The following is a 19,566-nucleotide window of genomic DNA, read 5'->3' as shown; positions in this document are numbered from 1 at the left end:
AGAATTCGGTGGATTGTCAGGGTCAGGCAAGGGTCTTCTTAGAATAAGGGAGGCTTTGAAATTATTTGTTGGGAGAAGAGAATAAGCCAGTGGAGAAGGAGAGATTAAAGTATTAAAAAAGATAACTGATAAAGAGAAATTCTAAAAGGAAGTTGGTGGGAATGGGACCCAAGGTAGAGATTGAGTAACTACTTTTACTTGAGAGCAGGGCCTGTGTTATATTTATACACTGCTCCGTTTATCCCCCTCAAACCTGGAAGAGTGCCTTGATTTGAAGGAGTCAAGGCAGGAGCACAGGAAGAGAAGTCTAGCCCCAGCTTTGCCATTAAAGCCCTATGTGACCTTGACAAGTCATTTCCCTTCCCTAGGTATTATTTTCTGTATCTGTAAAATTATGAGGTGGAGTTGAATGATCTCTAAGCTGTGAGTCTTTTATTAATAGGCTAGAGTGAGAAGTAGGGTTTGGAAAGATCCTGCCCGTGAGGGCTGCCCATGCTCCCACCAGGGTATAGGCTGGAGTCTCTGAGGACTGGGAAGGTGAGGCAAGGGCCCTAATGGGTAGTATGGTCAACCCCACTGTGCTTGTGTCAATCCTCAGGTACGGCAAGCGAGTGGCAGACATAAAGGAGAGCAAGGAACACGTAATTGCAAACAGGTAAAGGGTGGTGAATGCACTCTCTGAGAGGGGATGGAATAGGAATTTCTTCTCACTTTTGTTCTCACCTAAGCCATGCTTAGTTTCTGTACAGCTTTATTGCCTCAACCCAAGAACTTGCTGCTGCCCCATAAATTCTTTTTTCTTTTTTTTTTTGAGATGGAGTCTCGCTCTGTTGCCCACGCTGGGTGCAATGGCATGATCTCGGCTCACTGCAACCTCCACCTCCTGGGTTCAAGTGATTCTCCTGCCTCAGCCTTCTGAGTAGCTGGGATTACAGGCACCCACCACCACGCCCAGCTAATTTTTGTATTTTTAGTAGAGACAGGGTTTCGCCATGTTGGCCGTGCTGGTCTCCAACTCCTGACCTCAGGTGATCTGCCCACCTCGGCCTCCCAAAGTGCTGGAATTATAGGCAAGAGCCACCACTCCTGGCCCTTTTTTGTTTTTTAAACCAAGTCTAACTTGAGCATTGAACCTTCCTTCTGCCTGACATCCCTTCCTAAATATAGCTTTCTTCTGTGCTGCCTGTGGAGGGTTTTTAAGGGTGGGAGAGGTGACAGTCATGTTCCCCTTTACTTCCTTAGTGGCCAGTTTCATTGTCAACGGCGGCAATTTCTGCGGATGGCAGTGAAGGAGCTGGAGACCGTGTTGGCTGATGAACCAGGACTACTGGGTCCCAAGGCAAGAGGAAGAAATGTTGGGAGGGGGATGATGGCCAGTGATAAGAGACTGTGTAGCTACATGGCATTCATGAGATTTTGCCTTTCTGAGTCTTTTTTGATTTGTTTGTATGTATATATGCTGGTTCCCTTGAACATTCTTGGAGTACCCCAAAACCTTTTGTATCTCTTTTTTTGGCACTATACATAGTATGTCGTGTATTATAGCTACTTTTATACTTGTCTTATCCTCTATTTGAGTGTGAACTAATTGGAGACAGAGCTTGTTTTTTTGTTTCAAACCACATAAATGCCCAGTAAATATTTCTAAAACTTAATTTGATAGGGAGAGAAGGGTACTAACTGTGATCCAGTGTCAACATGTGTACCTGTCTGATCGTGTGTTATATAGTTGAGGTTTTTCGGTGAGTCTGAATGTTTATTATTGACACGGTTGTGGCTACACAATTACATCCATACCTATATTATCAGGGTAGTTTTCTCTGTGCTTTGAAATCCATTTTTAAAGTTGAAAATTCTAATAGTCTCTACCCTCTCCATAGGCTCTTTTTGCTTTCATGGCCCTGTCCTTCATTCGTGATGAAGTCACCTGGCTGGTTCGCCACACAGAGAATGTCACCAAGACAAAGACACCTGAGGACTATGCTGACTCGTTAGTACTCGACATGGCTAAGAACCTTGTCCTTAGAGGGACTGGGGACAGGGAGGCATCAGATGACCTCAGGAGGTCTCAGTTTCTGCCCTGTTATCACTGTGTTTGTCTCAGTTCATATTTCTAGTCTTATTCATCTCTGTTCTCATCCTAAACTTTATAGGAGCATTGCAGAGCTTCTTTTCTTGTTGGAGGGGATTAGGTCTCTGGTCCGAAGACACATCAAAGTGATACAGCAATACCACCTTCAGTACTTGGCAAGATTTGATGCTCTTGTGCTCAGTGACATCATTCAGGTATGATGTTTAATTGATTATACTTTGGAAATTTCAGGATGATCCCTAGTGATTTTCCTATTGAAACCACTCTGGCTGAATCTCATGCTCTGTAAATTGGGTGTCAAAAGGTCCAATCTAGGCCAGGCACGGTGGCTCATGCCTGTAATCCCAGCACTTTGGGAGGCCGAGGCGGGCGGATCACGAGGTCAGGAGATCGAGACCATCCTGGCTAACACGGTGAAACCCCGTCTCTACTAAAAATGCAAAAAAAATTCGCTGGGCATGGTGGCAGGCACCTGTAGTCCCAGCTACTCGGGAGGCTGAGGCAGGAGAATGGAGTGAACCCGAGAGGCAGAGCTTGCAGTGAGCCAAGATCGCGCCACTGCACTCCAGCCTGGGCGACAGAGCAAGACTCCATCTCAAAAGAAAAAACCAAAACAAACAAACAAAAAAAGGTCCAATCTGCCCTTCATATTTGTTAAAAGAAAAAGAAAGGACTAATAATCTCAGCAGTCTTTTTTTCCCCACTAAGTGAAATTACATAGAAATAGGGGAGAAAAATAAAAAGAAATTGGATGTTAGAAGGCAGGGAACCCAGGAAGTTTCCTCCATCTCTTGCTTGGCATTTTCTCTCTGTTTTTGGCACTTAGCAATTCTTTCTACCTTTACATGCTGACTGAGCCTCATGGTCCTAGTTTCTGTCCTGGGGAACCTATGCCCACTTGACAGTAACTGCAGCTCCTCTTTTAGAACTTGTCTGTGTGTCCAGAGGAGGAGTCCATCATCATGTCCTCATTCGTCAGTACCCTCTCCTCTCTGAATCTCAAACAAGGTAACTGGAGGGAGGTGGGGGAGGCAGGACATATGTGAGGATGAACATCTTTTATCTGGAAATATTGACCTTTGAGCCAGGAAGTAGGACAAGATATTTTTGAAGAGGATCTACCATTCTATGCAGTTGGATATTGGTGTGCTGTTTATTGTTTCCTTTTATACTTCTGTTTTTCTTGCAGTTGATAATGGAGAGAAATTTGAATTCTCAGGATTGAGGCTGGACTGGTTCCGCCTACAGGTAATGATCTGTTCCTATTAAAGATTCCCAGCCTCAGATTCTTCCTCCCCCACAATCCCTTCTCTTTTTATCTCCTAAATTTGCTTTATGGAGTGAGTCAACTTTGAAAACTGCCAATTGGACAAGACAGATTCAGGCCAAAGTGTAATTCCAAGGCTGGGGGCCCTTTTCATTCATCTTATTTTTCTCCACCTTTCCCAACTCCAACTGCAGGCGTACACTAGCGTGGCTAAGGCCCCTCTGCACCTGCATGAGAACCCTGACCTAGCCAAGGTGATGAACCTCATTGTCTTCCACTCCCGAATGCTGGACTCAGTAGAAAAACTGCTGGTGGAAACTTCTGATCTGTCTACTTTCTGGTATGTCTTGGTTCAGAGCGCTCTTTAAAAAGTTTTATTGTTTCCTTTTTTCATTTTTTTCTCCATTATGCCACTTACTTCAAGGAATTTTTTTTAAGTTTTTTTTTTTTTTTCCAGAGAGACAGGTCTCACTATGTTGCCCAGGCTGGTCTTGAACTCCTGGCCTCAAGCAGTCCTCCTACCTCAGCCTCCTGAGTAGCTGGGATTACAGGCAAGAGCCACCAAGCTCTGAACTAGAGCTCTTTATCAATTCATTTGCTCTCTTGCCTGTCCTCTGTGGAGAACTGTCATTCCCCTAGACAATTGGGAAGTGTTACTTTTTTTGAGATCTCCCTAAGGTGCCTAAACTCCACAGCTCACTTGTGTCAGCTTTTTACCAATAATCTTAAGTGACAGGAATTTGAAGTTGATTCCCTTTTGTTCCGTATTCCCTTTTGTTCTTCTGCGGAAAGCCATTTGGATTTTACATAGTCTTCCCTTCTCTGGGGTAGTTAGCCCCTATGTCTAGTTTCAATCTCCTCTCTTTGGAAACTTCTTCAGTTTTTTTTTTTTTTTTTTTTTTTTTTTTTTTTTTTTTTTTACTCTAGGAACATTGTGATTTAAAAGAAACAGGAAAAACTTTGAGTTTTAGTGGACAGGAGTGAAAATAAGTGAGAGACCTAGAGAATAGGGACTTTGGAGAATGAGCTGAATGATTTTGTCTTCCTTAGATAGCACTGGACGTTTCTAGGTGACCACTGTTGTACATAATTCCACCCTTTGAAGGATTAAACAAGGAGTATGTAGCTTATTCATTCATTCAACAAAATACAATGTGCTGTCTCTGCCTTCTGTAAGCAATGTAGTTGGGGAGATATAATACCTATAGGTGAAAAGGATATCAACATAATACTTGCAAATGTAAGAAAGTGTAAAAGAGTACATGAAGTTGAGAGGACATGGGTTGAGGAAAGATCAGTCTCATGGGATTAATTTGAGAAGATTTTCTGGAGCCTGAGTGTTAAATTTTGAGAGGAATGTGAATTAACACTACTGAAGGACTTCTAAATTAGGGGGAATGGCCCAAATCATGCCAAGGTTCTAAGGGAAGAATAGCAAATTTTGTGCAAGGAAAGGGAAGAAGATTATCATTACACTTGCCTGGGGTCCTTTATAAAAGTCTGGAAGGATAAAGTTTCTTGGGTTCCCTTCTATCTTAAGGGTTAGGGAAATTAAGGAGGGAGTGGCAAATATCGGTAAATGTTTTTTGAAAAAATGAATATTCACTCCACCTCAAAGGGACTAGCTCTTAAACTCTATTTTTCTTTTCCTTTATTTTTCACTCACCACTTTACTAACAAGATCTAAATCCTGATTTAAAGTCTTCCCATTTCTCTGCAGCTTTCATCTCCGTATCTTTGAGAAGATGTTTGCCATGACCTTGGAGGAACCTACCATGTTGCGTTACGCCATTGCTTTCCCCCTGATTTGTGCTCACTTTGTCCACTGCACTCATGAGATGTGCCCAGAGGAGGTAGGTATCCTGATCTCCAGACCCTGTCATCTTTCTAGTCACATCTCATCCTTATCACCCAAAACACAATTCCAAGGATTGATTTTGATCCCAGAAAGGGTATAAACACAGATGTATGATATGAGTCTCTAAATATCTCAGCTTGATGTAGAATGTATCCTGTCTCTGGGCCTCAGTTTCTTCTTCCGTAGGAATGGGTAGGAATCTTCTGTAAGATTCAGGCAAGGGATGAGAGCAGTATTGCGAGGAAGAAGTGGCCGTGCTGGTGATGACAGTCCCTTTTTTGGTCCCTCTTTCCCATAGTACCCCCACCTGAAGAACCATGGTCTTCACCACTGCAACTCCTTCCTGGAAGAGTTGGCCAAGCAGACCAGCAATTGCGTCCTGGAGATCTGTGCTGAGCAGCGAAACCTGAGCGAGCAGGTAGGCTCAGCCCTCTCTATTTCACTCTTCCCTCTGCCGGCCCTCAGTGCCTTCCCCTCTAACTTTGTTTCCCTCTCAGATGCCAAGCTCAGTAACTCTTTCTCTGAAGTAGGGCTAGGGCCTTTCTGTACTTGAGTTTATGGCAGAATTCTTTTCTTAGTGTAGTCCCTTCAGTCTTTCCTCCCTTAGGACTGGATAGAGGTGTCTAAAAATACTCTTATTTGAACAGCTGCACTCCAACAAAATCTGTGCTCTCACTTGAAGAGTTCTGAGAGATGAGTTAACTTTCTAATTTACCCCTCATCTCTTTGCCCTGCATACACATACTAAGGACAGTGGCCCCCAGGTCACCTGTCTTGTCTCATCTTTCTATCTATCTGCATCCTAATCTGTGGCTATCTGGACATTTTGAGGCACCTCTTCTGTGTTTATCCTCAAGGCTGCTTTCTTGCCTTTTTCTTCTTATTTTTCCCCTCTCCTCCCTTGACTGACTCTTAGCACCTCGTCATAATTAGTTCAACCTAAATTTCAGAAAATTTGAAAATGAGAAGCTTGTTTTGCTGTTGCCTGGGAGTCTTTTGGGTTTTCCAGACTACCCACCTTTCCTGGTTTTGAGTCAGGCTTGGTAATGGGGAGTGTGTGTATGTGTGTGTGTGTGTGTGTGCACGTGTGCGTGTGTGTGTGTGTATACAGATGCACAGTTACATTATTACTTAACCTTTTTATTTTTCATATGCAAATTCCATACAATGGGGATAAAAATACTTTCTTCACAGAAGTGTCATAAGGATGAAATAGAGTACATTTAATATTTGATATACAGCGCTCAATAAATGTTACCTGTTATATTAGTTGGTACTTACTGGGCACAAAGCCCTGTGCTGGGTTTTTGGGTGGGGACCCAGAAGGAAGGTACACAATTCCTGCCCTTGGGGAATGTCCCAGTTTAAGAGAAAAGGGAGTACAAATACATGTTTGAAAGAAATTTAAATAATTAATGCAAGAAGATATGCAAATGAGTATAATTGCAGGTGTATTCATTACTCAATACGCTTAATCTCAGCCAAAAGGCTGAGAAAGCCAAGAAGAGCTCATCAGTCAATATGAATGACTACTACATGCAAGAACACTGGTAAAGAGATTTGCTCTATGCTGTCTCAGGGATGACTAAAACTTGATGTGAATAATTTTCACACATACCAGAACTTTTGCAGCCAAATGAGTATAGGCTTTCTAAAGTTAACATTCTGAGTTAAATAATTAGTGGCATTGCCATTACTAGTGGAATTACATATTTTGGAACTGCTTTCAGAATCTTTTGCATAATCTCAGGGTTGACACATCTTTTTCCATCAAGGTGGACTTGAGTTTTTTGAAACAGCCAAGAGTTTGGATTTAAAAAAAGAAGGCGTGACTATAAAGTAACAAAACTGGTTTCCTTGTGTGGCTCTTATGCTGCTCTCAGAGTGATTTCAACTGAAGAGCTTCCAGACATGCCCTGCTCATGCTCAGCAGCTCTGGAGTAAATGGAGAGAATTCCAGTCACCTTGAAGGAGATGCCTGACTAGGATGTCTGAGTGAAGACAAGAGATGCCGGGTTGACGTTTAAGCTAATTAGCAAGAAATATGATGTTAAAAAAAAAAGTGGAAAGACAATGCTGGCTGCATTGTGAACTCCAAATCTTTGGAGGGCTGTGGTGATGTGGGTAATTGTCTCATGAGATAGAATAGGAAGGGATGTAGTACATGAGATAATTGTTCCATCTAGCAAAAAATAACTGTTTCCCCATGTTGGAAGACCCTGCAAAGGACAATTGAGTGAGACTTTTAGATCTTGTTCTTTATACTTGAGTTTTTCCATTAAGAAAGGTTCTCTCAGGATGTGGGTGTGGGAGTGAGGTTCTGATCCCCGAAAGACACTGTCATCTTGAGACTTAGAGCCTGTACACGCAGAGATATTTATGACAACTGAAAGAGGTGAGCACATTCTGAATAGGCCCCCATTAAAGAAAGAGGTGCATGGAAGGAAAGAGAGAGGAAGGCAGAAAGATAAAATAACAGACAACAATGGACAACAACCTTTTTATAACTGTCAGATGCCGTTTTAGCAACAAGTCTCCTTTCTCCATTTACCTGTGTTTGTTTCTGAAGCTTCTACCTAAGCACTGTGCCACTACAATCAGCAAAGCCAAGAACAAGAAAACCATGAAGCAGAGGCAGACTCCCAGAAAAGGAGAGCCCGAGAGGGACAAGCCAGGAGCTGAGAGTCACCGGAAGAACCGCAGCATTGTCACCAAGTGAGGACCTGGGCCCTAGACGGCCAGCTGGGTACTGCATCAAAGAAGGCAGGAAAGGAAAGAGGGAAGGTGATGCAGAAAAAAAAGAGCACAAGTCATGGTGGGGAATGAGGGGCATGGAAAAGCACTTAAATGTGAATTTCCTACTTTGCCTTTGAAGTCTACATCAATGTGTACTCTTCTAGGCTGAGTATCCCTAGAAACTGGGTCATGGGCCCAACACGTCCTTCCTAGACATTAGCAGACAGTGCCAGACCTGTAATCCAGGCTCATTTTACTTTCTAGCATGGACAAGCTACACCAAAACTTGACAGAATTGGCAGTGACAATGAATCATGTATACAGTTTCTCCGTGTTTGAACATGCTATCTTCCCTTCTGAGTACCTCAGCAGCCACCTGGAGGCCAGACTCAACAGGTATCACTCTTTCCTTGTCCTCTGTTTGGACAGTAGTCCTCATACCATACCATATACCTCTATGTATAGTATGCTGGTCTTCAAAGTTGGGTCCCATTACATTCATCCTGGTGGTCATGCCACACGGTGGAGATTCTGATGCAGTCAGTCTAGCATAGGTCCCAAGCATCTCTATTAAAAGCAAACAAAAGGAACCCCAAACCTCTATAGGTGGTTTTGATGAACACCCAAAATTGAAACCACTGGTTTAGTAGAATTAGCAAGGCCTTTGCAGTGAGCAGACCTGTGTTGACAATCTGGTGATTAGCTAAGACATTGGAGCAGGTTGTCCAACTTATTTGAACCAGTTTCCTTCCTTGTAAAGTAAGGATAATGGTATTTACCTTACTTATGGAATAATTGAGAATTACCCGTAATTGAGAATTGGTAGAGAATTAAAGTTAGTAATGAGTGCAAAGCTCCTGACATATGTTAGGCTTTAATAAAATACATCCCTTGCCTCCACTTTGCCCCTCACTCCATTGCCCCGTAAAGTAAGAGGCACACTGGAATTGGGCACTACAGTCTGCAAGTGGGTGAATGGGAGGAAGAATTATTATAAGTCTCAACACTTCTGTGTTTTCTTTCGGAGTATGTAGCTTATTCATTCATTCAACAAATATTTATTGAACACCTGCTATGTGTCAGGAGTATTCTAAAAGCTGTTTATACAGCAATATACAAAACAAATAAAAACCTCTGCCTCCATGCTTACTTCTAGTGGAGAAGATAGATAAACAAAATGAGAAAGCAGAATACATAGTAGATTAGATAGTGATAAGGGCCAAGCAGAAAAATAAAGCGGGAAAGGGAGATAGGAAGTATGTGCGGTGCTGGTGCTGGTGGTGGTGGTGGCAGAAGTAGGTGTTGCAGTTTTAGATGGAGTGGCCAGGAAAGGCCTCTTTGAGAAAGTAACATTTAAGTAAACCTGTGAGGACACTGAGAAAGCCAGGCACGTGACTATTGGGGAAAGAGCATTCTAGGTAGAGGAAACAGCAAGTGCAAAGGCTCTGAGGCTCGAACATGCCTTCTAGGTTCGAGGGACATGGAGGAAGACAGTGTGTCTGCAGCACTATGAGCCTGGGAGAGACTGGTAGGATGTAAGGTGAGGGAGGTCAGAAAAGTGGCAGATAGTGTATGTGCTTATATGTCATTGTAAGGACTTTGGCTTTTATTCTGAGTGAGATGGGAGATGGGGAGCCTTGGCGGTTTTTGTGCAAAGCTGTAGTAATTAGACTTGACTCAATATTTTACTCTGGCTACATTAGCGGGGGCAAGGACAGAAGCAGGGAAACCAGTTATGAATCTATGTTTTGATTGTCAGAGAAGCAAATTTATTTTTCAATTGAGGTTTTTGCTTGGGTGAAGTTAAATTAGTTTGTTTTCATTACATACACATTAACTATAAGGAAGAAAGTGTCTCAGTTGCATACACAATGTCAGGAAGATGACAGTTTGATAATGGCCCATGTGCAAGCCTTCAGATGCTGGTGGTGGTTTCCAGGCCCTGGAGCAGCATGAGTGTGACATCAAGTTTTACCCGAATAATCTCTGATACTTGCTTCACTGACATCGTTGTTCCCAAAGCCCTAGGGTTGGCCTAGAGGTTTGGCCTCAGTGTTAACTCTAAATTAGATTAGTCTTGCCCTTAGTCTGTCCCTTCTGTATTATTTGCCCTCAAGTGGTACTTGAGAGCCTTTTCCCTTTCATTTGCGGAGCAGACCAGCCCCCACTTTCCCATCCCCTCCCCCTGCCATAAGCATTTTGCCAAAAAACACAAAACAAACAAAAAACTCCTCTTTCCTCTGTGGTTTACATTTTAACAAGGAAAAAAGTCCTTAGTCAGAGGACTGACTCTAATTGTGAAATCTCACATACCTGGGGAAGGTATTTTGAAAGGAGTTGGGGGTCCAGTGGTGAGGGGTCTTGCTGGTGTGCCCCTACAATAATATAGTGTGGATAGTTATTCTACCCTCTCTAATGTTGCCTATAGCTGCATGCCAGCCATGCATGATCTCTATTCAGCCCTGGCGTGCCATGGCTACTCAGGATTCTACTATACCTCCAAGGATTTCTAAGCATGGTTTTCCGTTTCTGACAGTGATCGGAACTAATTCTTTTCAAGGAGAAAAGATAAATACTGGCACTGGGAATGCAGAGGGTGTGAACTCTCAGGCAGAGTTAGATGGAATTAGAGAGCCCAGGTCTTCTAATACCTGAGCTATTTCTCCAGAGGAGGAAGAAAAGCACAGTAATTAGGGATCAAATGTTACTGGAATCAAGTCCCAGCTCTGCCACTGCCAGCTGTGTGGTCTTCAGCAATGATTTATTATCTCTGTGTCTCAGTTTCCTCATCTATAAAAATGAGGATAATAACTGTCTCTAGCTTATTAGGTTACTATGAGGTTTACATGAGATAATATGTGTAGTAAAATCCTAGCACAGCACCTGGAATACAATATACACTCAATAATTGTTGCTGTATTTGCCATTATGATTGTAATTCTAATTTTTTTTTTTTAATCACCTAGAGCCATTGTGTGGCTGGCTGGTTACAATGCCACGACCCAGGAGATCGTACGGCCTTCTGAGCTGTTGGCAGGAGTCAAAGCATACATTGGTTTCATACAGTCACTGGCCCAGTTTTTGGGTGCAGATGCTTCCAGAGTCATCCGCAACGCCCTCCTGCAGCAGACACAACCACTGGATTCCTGTGGGGAACAGACAATCACCACTCTCTACACAAACTGGTCAGTGTTGCTTAGGCTTTCCCACTGCCTCACTTTGTGTTGGCACTTTTTCCTTTACACAGTAGGACCTGAGGGCCCGAGCATTTTAGCTCCCAGGGTCATAGACTCCCAAATGGAGGGTTGCTTCTCCTTGAGGAATGGAGCAATAACCTGAGACAAGCCCAGATCCCCTTCTGTCCACCATGAAGTTTCCTTCTCACCTTCAATGGAACATCCTTTGGCCTACCCTGCAGTTATTTGACCTTTTCCCTCTAATATCCAATTCTTAACCTTTCTTTTTTGGATTCTTACTGTTTCAATTTCAAATGATCTCTCTTCCTCTTTCCAAAGTTCTCTTATTTCTCTTTTTGCCCTCACTTCTCCTTCTGAAAACCATCTGCCTACTACCATCTCTCTGGAACGTCTCCTTGTCCCCAGATGTGACTATTGTTCTTAATAGAGAAGGGGGCCTCCTCCCGGCAACTGGAGAAGGTGGGAATCAGCACTGTTTCCTTTGACATGCTAAGGAATGGAAAAGAGCTGGATTCCTACCTCCCCAAGCCACTGGGTGGCGCTCTTAACCCAAAATCTGCTCAGTAGGGGACAGGCTGCAAAGAACCCCCCAGAACAAGGGGAAACAAAGTTTGCAAATGCAAATGCCAGTTGGGGCCAGGCAGGAAAGGTAAATGGATGTGCCACATGGGCCAGGCAGAGACTTTGAGGAGTTGGAGAGAGAATACCCCTCTAAAGGGAACAGCCACTGCTTAGCTCCACCTGATTGCTACCCTACTAAATCCTTATTTTTTATGTAAAAATCTGTTTCAAAATTTTGACAAAGAATTTTCCATAGGTACCAGAGAAGGTGATTCAGCCCCTCTTTCCCCGTCAGCTGTTTCAGCATAAATTCAAAGGAAAAAAAAAAGTTCGACTGGGTTTGGCCCACTGGCAGTTAGCTTGTGATGTCTATTAGATACAGACCCAGAGCACGTGCCTGGGAGAGGCAGGTTGGTCAAGCCCTCCTCAGCCCACATTGGCTGCAGCCCAGCTCCTTTAAGTTTGCCCAGAGGTCAGGAGGAAATATTTGGAGACTGATGACCTGTACTCACAGGTACCTCTTTGCCCAGGAGGTTTGAGAGTATATTTCAAAGGAGTCTAATTAAGTAGTGACTTTTTTCTTGCCAGGTTGAGCCTGTCTTACCTGACAGAGGGTAAGGGTGAGGGGAATACAGCTGTTGGAAAAGAGCAGTGGTTGAGGGAAGGGAGTGCATGCTATTGCATTTGACGGTATAGCAAAATACCCTCCAGGTTAGAGGCGAAGTGGAATTCCAGTACTGCCAGTTGTTTTTGATCCAACAGCTTGGGGTGTTAATTAGAACATTGTGCCATCTTCTTTGAGTTTCTTCTCCCTACCCCAGTCTTTTGCAGAGTTTTTCTTTCTGAGCTCAGTGGTAGTAGTAGGGAATGCTGGTAGGGAGAAGGGATTGGACCCTAATCTATGTTTTCTTGGCCAACCCTGTAGGTACTTGGAAAGTCTGCTTAGACAGGCAAGCAGTGGGACCATCATCCTCTCCCCAGCCATGCAGGCCTTCGTCAGCCTGCCCAGAGAAGGGGAGCGGAACTTCAGTGCAGAGGAGTTCTCTGACATCTCTGGTGAGCTCAGGGCCTGGTCTTCTTGTCAAGGAGCTGAGCCCTTCCTTCAATGCACAGAGAAGAAAAGACTAGGACATGTATTTAGGTTGGTGCAAAAGTAATTTTTGCAATTACTTTTCATTGCAAAAACCACAGTTACTTTTGCATCAACGTAATAGTAAAGGGTAAGGGATAAAGTGTAAGGAGGACATTCTCCTGTTTGGAATTATTAAATAGTGGTCTGCTGTCATGGCATCTTCTTCTTCTCTTTCTTCTTTTTTTTTTGAGATGGAGTCTCGCTCTGTTGCCCAGGGTGGAGTGCAGCAGCACGACCTTGGCTCACTGCAACCTCCGCCTCCCGGGTTCAAGCAATTCTCCCGCCTCAGCCTCTCGAATAGCTGGGACTACAGGCACATGCCACCATGCCGGACTAATTTTTTATATATATATATATTTTTAGTAGAGATGGGGTTTCACCATGTTAGCCAGGATGGTCTTGATCTGCTGACCTCGTGATCTGCCCGCCTCAGCCTCCCAAAGTGCTGGGATTACAGGCATGAGCCACCATGCCCAGCCAGCGTCTTATGCTTTAGGGATACATTTTAGAGTCTTAGCCAGTGTTTGGATTGCTGATGTTTAATAATAACGATGATGAGATGATACATGGCATTTATTGTGGGCTAAGTTCTAAGTGTTTATACATATTAACTCACTTAATCCTCATAACAGCCTTGAGGTATAATAGATACACTTATTCCCGTTTTTCAGAAGAGGACACTGGGACACAGAGAGTTTAAGGAACTTGCCTAAGTCCACACATTCATAAATAGTAGGACTTGGAGTTCAACTCCAGGCAGTCAAACTCCAGGACCTGGGGGCTTAAGCACTGTACAGTGCTGCCTTCCAGTGTCTAGAAGTGCTTTTGTGTCTCAGGGGGAGGCAGGTAAGGAGTGTGTAGTGAATGAGATGGGAAGCCTTTCCCTTTCTCAAGAGGGTTTGAAACCATACAGATCCTTTTTAATAGATTTGTTTTTACCAACTAATTCATGAACTATCCTACTTCTTTCTCCTTCCTCTCACCTCCATATAAATCGGGGATGCTGCATAGTATCTGGGACAGGGAGAAGATGTTCCAGCGATGCTGTCCTCTCCAGTCTTCTTCTTTGGGGGGTGCTAAGAAAGCCAAAGTATACAGCTCTGTTTTCCAGTTCTGCCTCCTTCCCATCATCCCGCCTCCATCAGTAAGCTGACCCTACGCTTTACCTGCTGCAGGTTTCAGATGTCCCCTTCTCATCAACTCTACCCACAAACTGTAGGCAGCCTCTAAAGTCAGCTTTAGGTCTGGCTGACAAATGACAAGCAGCAGGAGGTAATGCTGATTCCCCCTTCTACCACCCCCACCCCAATTTCCCTGGGTTGCCATAGTGATGGGGCAATGCTACTGCAAAAATAGATAGATGGAAAGAGAAGGATGCCCTAGGGTTGCTAGCTGGGGGTAGAGAAGACTGGAGTAAGGAGCTTTGGCAGATCCAAACTGGTAGATCAGTGTGTCTCCTCTCCGTCAGCTACAGAGGGCGATTCAGCTCTTCTTCCTCTCTGTCAGCCATTGCGGCATTATCCAAGTTGATCGGTCCGGAAATCCTTTCATAATTCTCAGCTCAGTTCTTCCTATTAAAACAGGTTGACTCTAAAAATGTCTAACATCTACTGTGGACAAGACTCTGTGTCAGTGGCTGTGACCAGTTCCATTTCCTCTGACATTGATGAAAATGGAGATCACTGGTCCTGCCTTGAAAGACTTGAGTGTGGAGCCTTGACTTCCATTTCTCTCTGAACTTTTATTAGCGATATTAAACTTGCCTTTCTTCTACTGTTCTCTTGTTGTTGTTACTTCTGGTCTTTCATGGTTTTCCCTGCTGGGATGGCCCACAGCCAGAGATCATAGCTAGAGCTCCTTCCTATCTGGATTTGTCACTAGTGTTTCTAACATGGGATTTCCCCAGGCAGGTTTTATTTAATTCACAAAGGGCCAGAGCAGGCTGGGTGGCAAGGGATAAAGCACTGGGACTGACTAGAGAAAAGAAGGATTTAGAGGAATAAAGAACTGAGACTCTGGGGGATGTGTGTTGATTATGAAAAAAGAAAAGGTAACTCAAGGAGAGGGAAATTTGGCCAGTGGGACACTAAGTAAGGGAAGTAAAGGGAAAAACATACAAAAAACATCAGATCTTAGATGAGGAAATAGTTGTATCTGCTGGGATGCAGTAAGGGGCAGTAAGACATTGCACTAGGCTTCCAGTACCAGCCCCTGCTGTGGTTAAGTGGCCTTGGACAAGCACTTAATCCCCTTGTCTGTAAAACCATGATGATCCTTCCTATGCCACATAATTCAGAGGACTCATAACATCATCATAATAATCCTTTATCCATATATTTTCCAAAGTTTTTATAATGTATCTTATTTACTCTCACATCAATTCTGTGAGTTGTTCATGGCAGATATTCATATCCTCATTTTACAGAGAAGTAAACCAGGCTCAGAGAGGTTGACTTTTCCTTAAGTCAGAGAGGTAAGACTGACTTAAGGTCTTACGTCTAATAAAACTAGTATAGCTAGTACAGCAAGAGTAAAACCCAAGTGTCATATAAAGGAATACGGGAAAGTATAGATTCTTATAGGAAAGTAAAGTAATTAGTTATCATTTGTGGTAAGTCTCGGTGTGAGTACCAGTGGAGAGAGGGTAAATGTCCCACGGACTTGCCAGACTTGTCACTTGAATGTAGGATTTTAGGCCATTTTTGCTCCTTGACTTCTCATTTTCTTTCCTTTCTGGAAAACATTTTAAATATTCAAATTACCCTATAGCTGTTGTACAAATACTCCAGTGCCTTCTGAGTCCCATCTGGGGCCTCTGTAATTCTGTTCCAGAGATGCGGGCCTTGGCTGAACTCCTGGGCCCCTATGGCATGAAGTTCCTGAGTGAAAACCTGATGTGGCATGTGACATCTCAGATTGTGGAGCTGAAGGTATATGGAAACAATCCCTTGGGGAAAAGATCCTACCTTGAGGAAAGAGGGTGGGTATAGGAGACTGGGGGGAAGATGTAACATTGGTCTCTTCTTTTCCTGCTTATTGTCTCTGTGTTCCTGGACTGCAGAAGCTGGTGGTGGAAAACATGGACATACTTGTTCAGATCAGATCCAACTTTAGCAAGCCGGACTTGATGGCTTCCCTGCTGCCCCAGCTGACAGGTAAGCATCCTCTTCCCCTATAGTGAGAAGGAGCTGTGGAATCACATTGCAGATGACAGGGTTTTCAGGAATCTGGAGGCTAGGCTGGGTCTGTAGCATCAAAATCATCACCAATCCCTCTCTAAATTATCTTTTCTAACACCCTTCTTTCTCCTCAGGGGCTGAAAATGTGCTAAAGCGCATGACCATCATTGGGGTTATCCTCAGTTTCAGGGCCATGGCCCAAGAGGGACTTCGGGAGGTGAGTTGGTGGGGAGGGGTCTGTCACAGAGTCACAGATACCTCTGTGGGTGGGGTTTGTATGAGAATTTGTGGAAGTATTGTGGGAATCAGTTTTAACTTCTGCTTCAGAAGGGGTTGGTGAGCATTGAGAAGAGGGAGCGTAGTTTGGCAGAGATCCTAGAAGATGCCTAGGAATAAATGAGCTTAGGAAACCTAGAGGCATAAGGAGAGGGATGGCTTGGAAAGCTGGCTAGGTTCTTATCTAAGCTGAGTGCCCCTCCTTTTTTTTTTTTTTATTTCTACCTATTTTTGAAGGCATTGGTCATGGTCTTGTGGACTCATTTATCTTCTCTTTCCTCCAGGTTTTCTCCTCCCATTGCCCATTTCTTATGGGTCCCATTGAGTGCTTGAAGGAGTTTGTCACTCCAGACACAGACATCAAGGTATGGGGGAGTGCAAAGTAGAATCTAATTAGGAGACTTTTGTTGTTGAAAAGGAGGTAGCTAGGATCTTGTAAGGGAGAGCGGGTTCTGAAGAACACCATAGGGATAAGGGCGAGGGTTTGAATAGGAAAACTGGTCAGATGAATATTCTTGGAGAGAAAGAGCAGAGCTGGCAAGATGTAGGGGGATGGAGAGAAGTGGGAGGCTGGGAGACACTGTGAGGGTTGGGGAGACATTACTGGAGGGGGAGGGGTAAGACCTAGGATAGCATCTGTAGGTTTTCACCTGACATGAGCACTGTGCAAATTAGATAAACTATGTGCAAACAAGTCCGCTCTTTAGTCTTGAGGTTAGGTACTGTTTGTGGGAAGATTTGTTCCTTTCATTCCCACCCACCCTGTCTGCCCTCAGTCTTTTATTTTCCTGGCCTTTTCTTCCTCCCATCCTTAAGCTTTCTGGTTCCTCTATGTCTGTATCATCTGCCTCAGACCCCCATTTACTACAGGAGATGGTGAGAGGAAGAAGGGCTTCCGCAGACAATATAAGTTAAGCATCCATTTCCCACCCATCTCCCACCTTTGAGTCATCTCGTCTTTTGAATCATCTGGAACTAAGAAGTATGCTATGGCAGGAAATACAACTAAAGCCTAGGAATAGAATCCTTCAAATGCATAGGGCAGGCTCCTTCTCTTATAATTGATTCCTTTAACGGAGAGTGGTCTGTGATAACAGGAAACTGGTTAGCAGGAAGAATTAAAGTTCTGTGTTAAGAAAATCTTCCTTACTTTGAGATCAAAAGAGTTGTGAAATTTCCCCCTCTATCTGCCTAAAATCTTGAGGGGCAAGTGACTGTGGGGGCAGTGAGGGGGTAGTGTTTCACTGGGATAGCTGCCCCTCTTGAAAGATCTTTGATTTTAAGCTGAGCCTGGGTTTCTGGCACTTGCTGATGTTGGTCCAAATGCTCTAGGCTGTCAGGAGCTTGTCTAGCTGATATCTCCTGGGTAGCTCCAATCTTTAGGCTCTGCCTGCCTGTGAAAATAAGCAGGTAGGGGCAGAGAGGGAGGATGGACTGTCCATCAGAGATGCTGTTACTGCCTCAGAGGAGCAAGAAGATTAGAAGAAGAAAAGATAAAATCCCTTCAACCATCCCTTTCTTCCTCCAGAAAACCTCATGAACCAGGTTCCTTATCTCCAAGGCCGTGGTTCCACAAACAGTCATTTAGGTAGTAGGGGATTTAAATAAGGGCAGAACAGAAGGTGGCAAAGATTTGGCTTCTGTATCAGTACCACAGGCAAAGTGTATGTATGTTGGTATGTCTGTGGGATTCTTTTTTTTTTTTCTTGAGACAGAGTCTCGCTGTGTTGCCCAGGCTGGAGTGCAGTGGTGCAATCTCAGTTCACTGCAACCTCTACCTCCTGGATTCAGGCAATTCTCATGCATCAGCCTCCCGAGTTCTTCCTGGAACTTCAGGTTCATGCCACCACACCTGGTTAATTTTTGTATTTTTAGTAAAGACAGGGTTTCACCAGGTGGGCCACGCTTATCTCCAACTCCTGGACTCAAGTGATCCGCCCACCTTGGCCTCCCAAAGTGCTGGGATTACAGGCATGAGCCATTGTTCTGGCCAGTCTGTGGGATTACTTGGATAAGGTACTTAGTTGTCCAGTATTAAAACAATTATCCTTGTTCTTTCAAAAAACATTTTTTTTAATCTAAAAAGGGTCTAGGTACTTAGTATGGGAGTAGGGGCTGTGTTCTGAGAACCTGATTATAAGTACAATGAGAGATTCAGGTGTCAATCAATCAGTATTTATTGAATGCCTTCTATGTGCTCAGCGTTATGTTAAACACTAGAGAAGATAAAGAGAAATGCAAAACTCCTGACTTTAAGATAAAGGAAGGCCGGGCGCAGTGGCTCACGCCTGTAATCCCAGCACTTTGGGAGGCCGAGGTGGGTGGATCACGAGGTTAGGAGATCAAGACCATCCTGGCTAACACGGTGAAACCCCGTCTCTACTAAAAATACAAAAAAATTAGCCAGGCGTGGTGGCGGGCACCTGTAGTCCCAGCTACTCAGGATGCTGAGGCAGGAGAATGGCGTGAACCCGGGAGGCAGAGCTTGCAGTGAGCCGAGATCATGCCACTGCACTCCAGCCTGGGTGACAAAGCGAGACTCCGTCTCAAAGAAAAAAAAAAAAAGATAAAAGAAGAGGATGTAAAGGCATCACATTTTCTCTGTTAGTCTCTAGGGTCGATGCTTTACATGTGTGGTCTAATTTAATATTCACAACTATGTGAGGTAAATGTTATTATGCCAGTTTTATAGATGGGAAAACGAGGGATCAAAGAGGTTAAGTAACTTTTAGTCAAGGTCACACACTTAATAAGTGGTGTTGCTAGGACTTGAACCCAGATCTATCTCACTCCAAAGCTTTTTTCTCCCTTCACTATGCCATGAGGTTTTAAAAAGCTATCTATTTGGCAAGATAAGGAGATGAGTCTTGCATTCTATCTAAAAAGATAACTAACACCAGATGCTGTGTGTGATCAATGCTAAGTCAGTGGTACCAATGTAAGGAGGGAAGAGCTGGGTTTGGGCTGAAGTAATCAGGTAGTGCTTCACAGAGAAGATGAGATCTAAGGGATGGACGTAACATAGATACAAATAGAGCAGAAAAAAGGACCCTCAAAAGAGGGAAGCACCTGAACCAGAGTATGGGAGAGGAAGTTGTAGTTTGGGGACAGTGAATAAATTATCCTGGCAGCATCGAATAAAGGAAGTATTTAGGAAAATGAAGTTGAAAAAGTAAATGTGTACGATGGAGTGTCCCAAAGGGTTATTTTCCCTGTAGGATAGGGAGAGCTATGAAGGGAATATATAGAAAAGATAACAATAAACCAG

The 19,566-nt window shown here is 43.8% G+C and overlaps 1 protein-coding gene across 2 annotated transcripts in view; it reads left to right on the top strand.

Annotated features, from left to right (window-relative positions):
• Positions 1-19,566, top strand: part of NCKAP1L (NCK associated protein 1 like) — a 51,010-nt gene that overhangs the window by 18,818 nt on the left and 12,626 nt on the right. For both annotated transcript variants that reach the window (XM_030822501.1, XM_030822502.1), the window contains exons 10-26: positions 599-655; positions 1,243-1,339; positions 1,881-1,990; positions 2,154-2,286; positions 3,019-3,100; positions 3,282-3,340; positions 3,554-3,699; positions 5,080-5,212; positions 5,516-5,635; positions 7,787-7,932; positions 8,218-8,349; positions 10,920-11,138; positions 12,637-12,767; positions 15,676-15,773; positions 15,905-15,998; positions 16,157-16,239; positions 16,583-16,663. In XM_030822501.1, coding sequence (XP_030678361.1) covers positions 599-655; positions 1,243-1,339; positions 1,881-1,990; positions 2,154-2,286; positions 3,019-3,100; positions 3,282-3,340; positions 3,554-3,699; positions 5,080-5,212; positions 5,516-5,635; positions 7,787-7,932; positions 8,218-8,349; positions 10,920-11,138; positions 12,637-12,767; positions 15,676-15,773; positions 15,905-15,998; positions 16,157-16,239; positions 16,583-16,663 — 1,921 coding nt within the window. The remainder of the gene's footprint in view (positions 1-598; positions 656-1,242; positions 1,340-1,880; positions 1,991-2,153; positions 2,287-3,018; positions 3,101-3,281; positions 3,341-3,553; positions 3,700-5,079; positions 5,213-5,515; positions 5,636-7,786; positions 7,933-8,217; positions 8,350-10,919; positions 11,139-12,636; positions 12,768-15,675; positions 15,774-15,904; positions 15,999-16,156; positions 16,240-16,582; positions 16,664-19,566) is intronic.

This window comes from Nomascus leucogenys, chromosome 11 (assembly GCF_006542625.1).
Source record: "Nomascus leucogenys isolate Asia chromosome 11, Asia_NLE_v1, whole genome shotgun sequence".
In the NCBI taxonomy this organism is placed as follows: Eukaryota; Metazoa; Chordata; class Mammalia; order Primates; family Hylobatidae; genus Nomascus; species Nomascus leucogenys.
The sequence above is the reverse complement of the archived record's forward strand: the minus strand, read 5'-3'. Positions and strand labels throughout refer to the sequence as shown.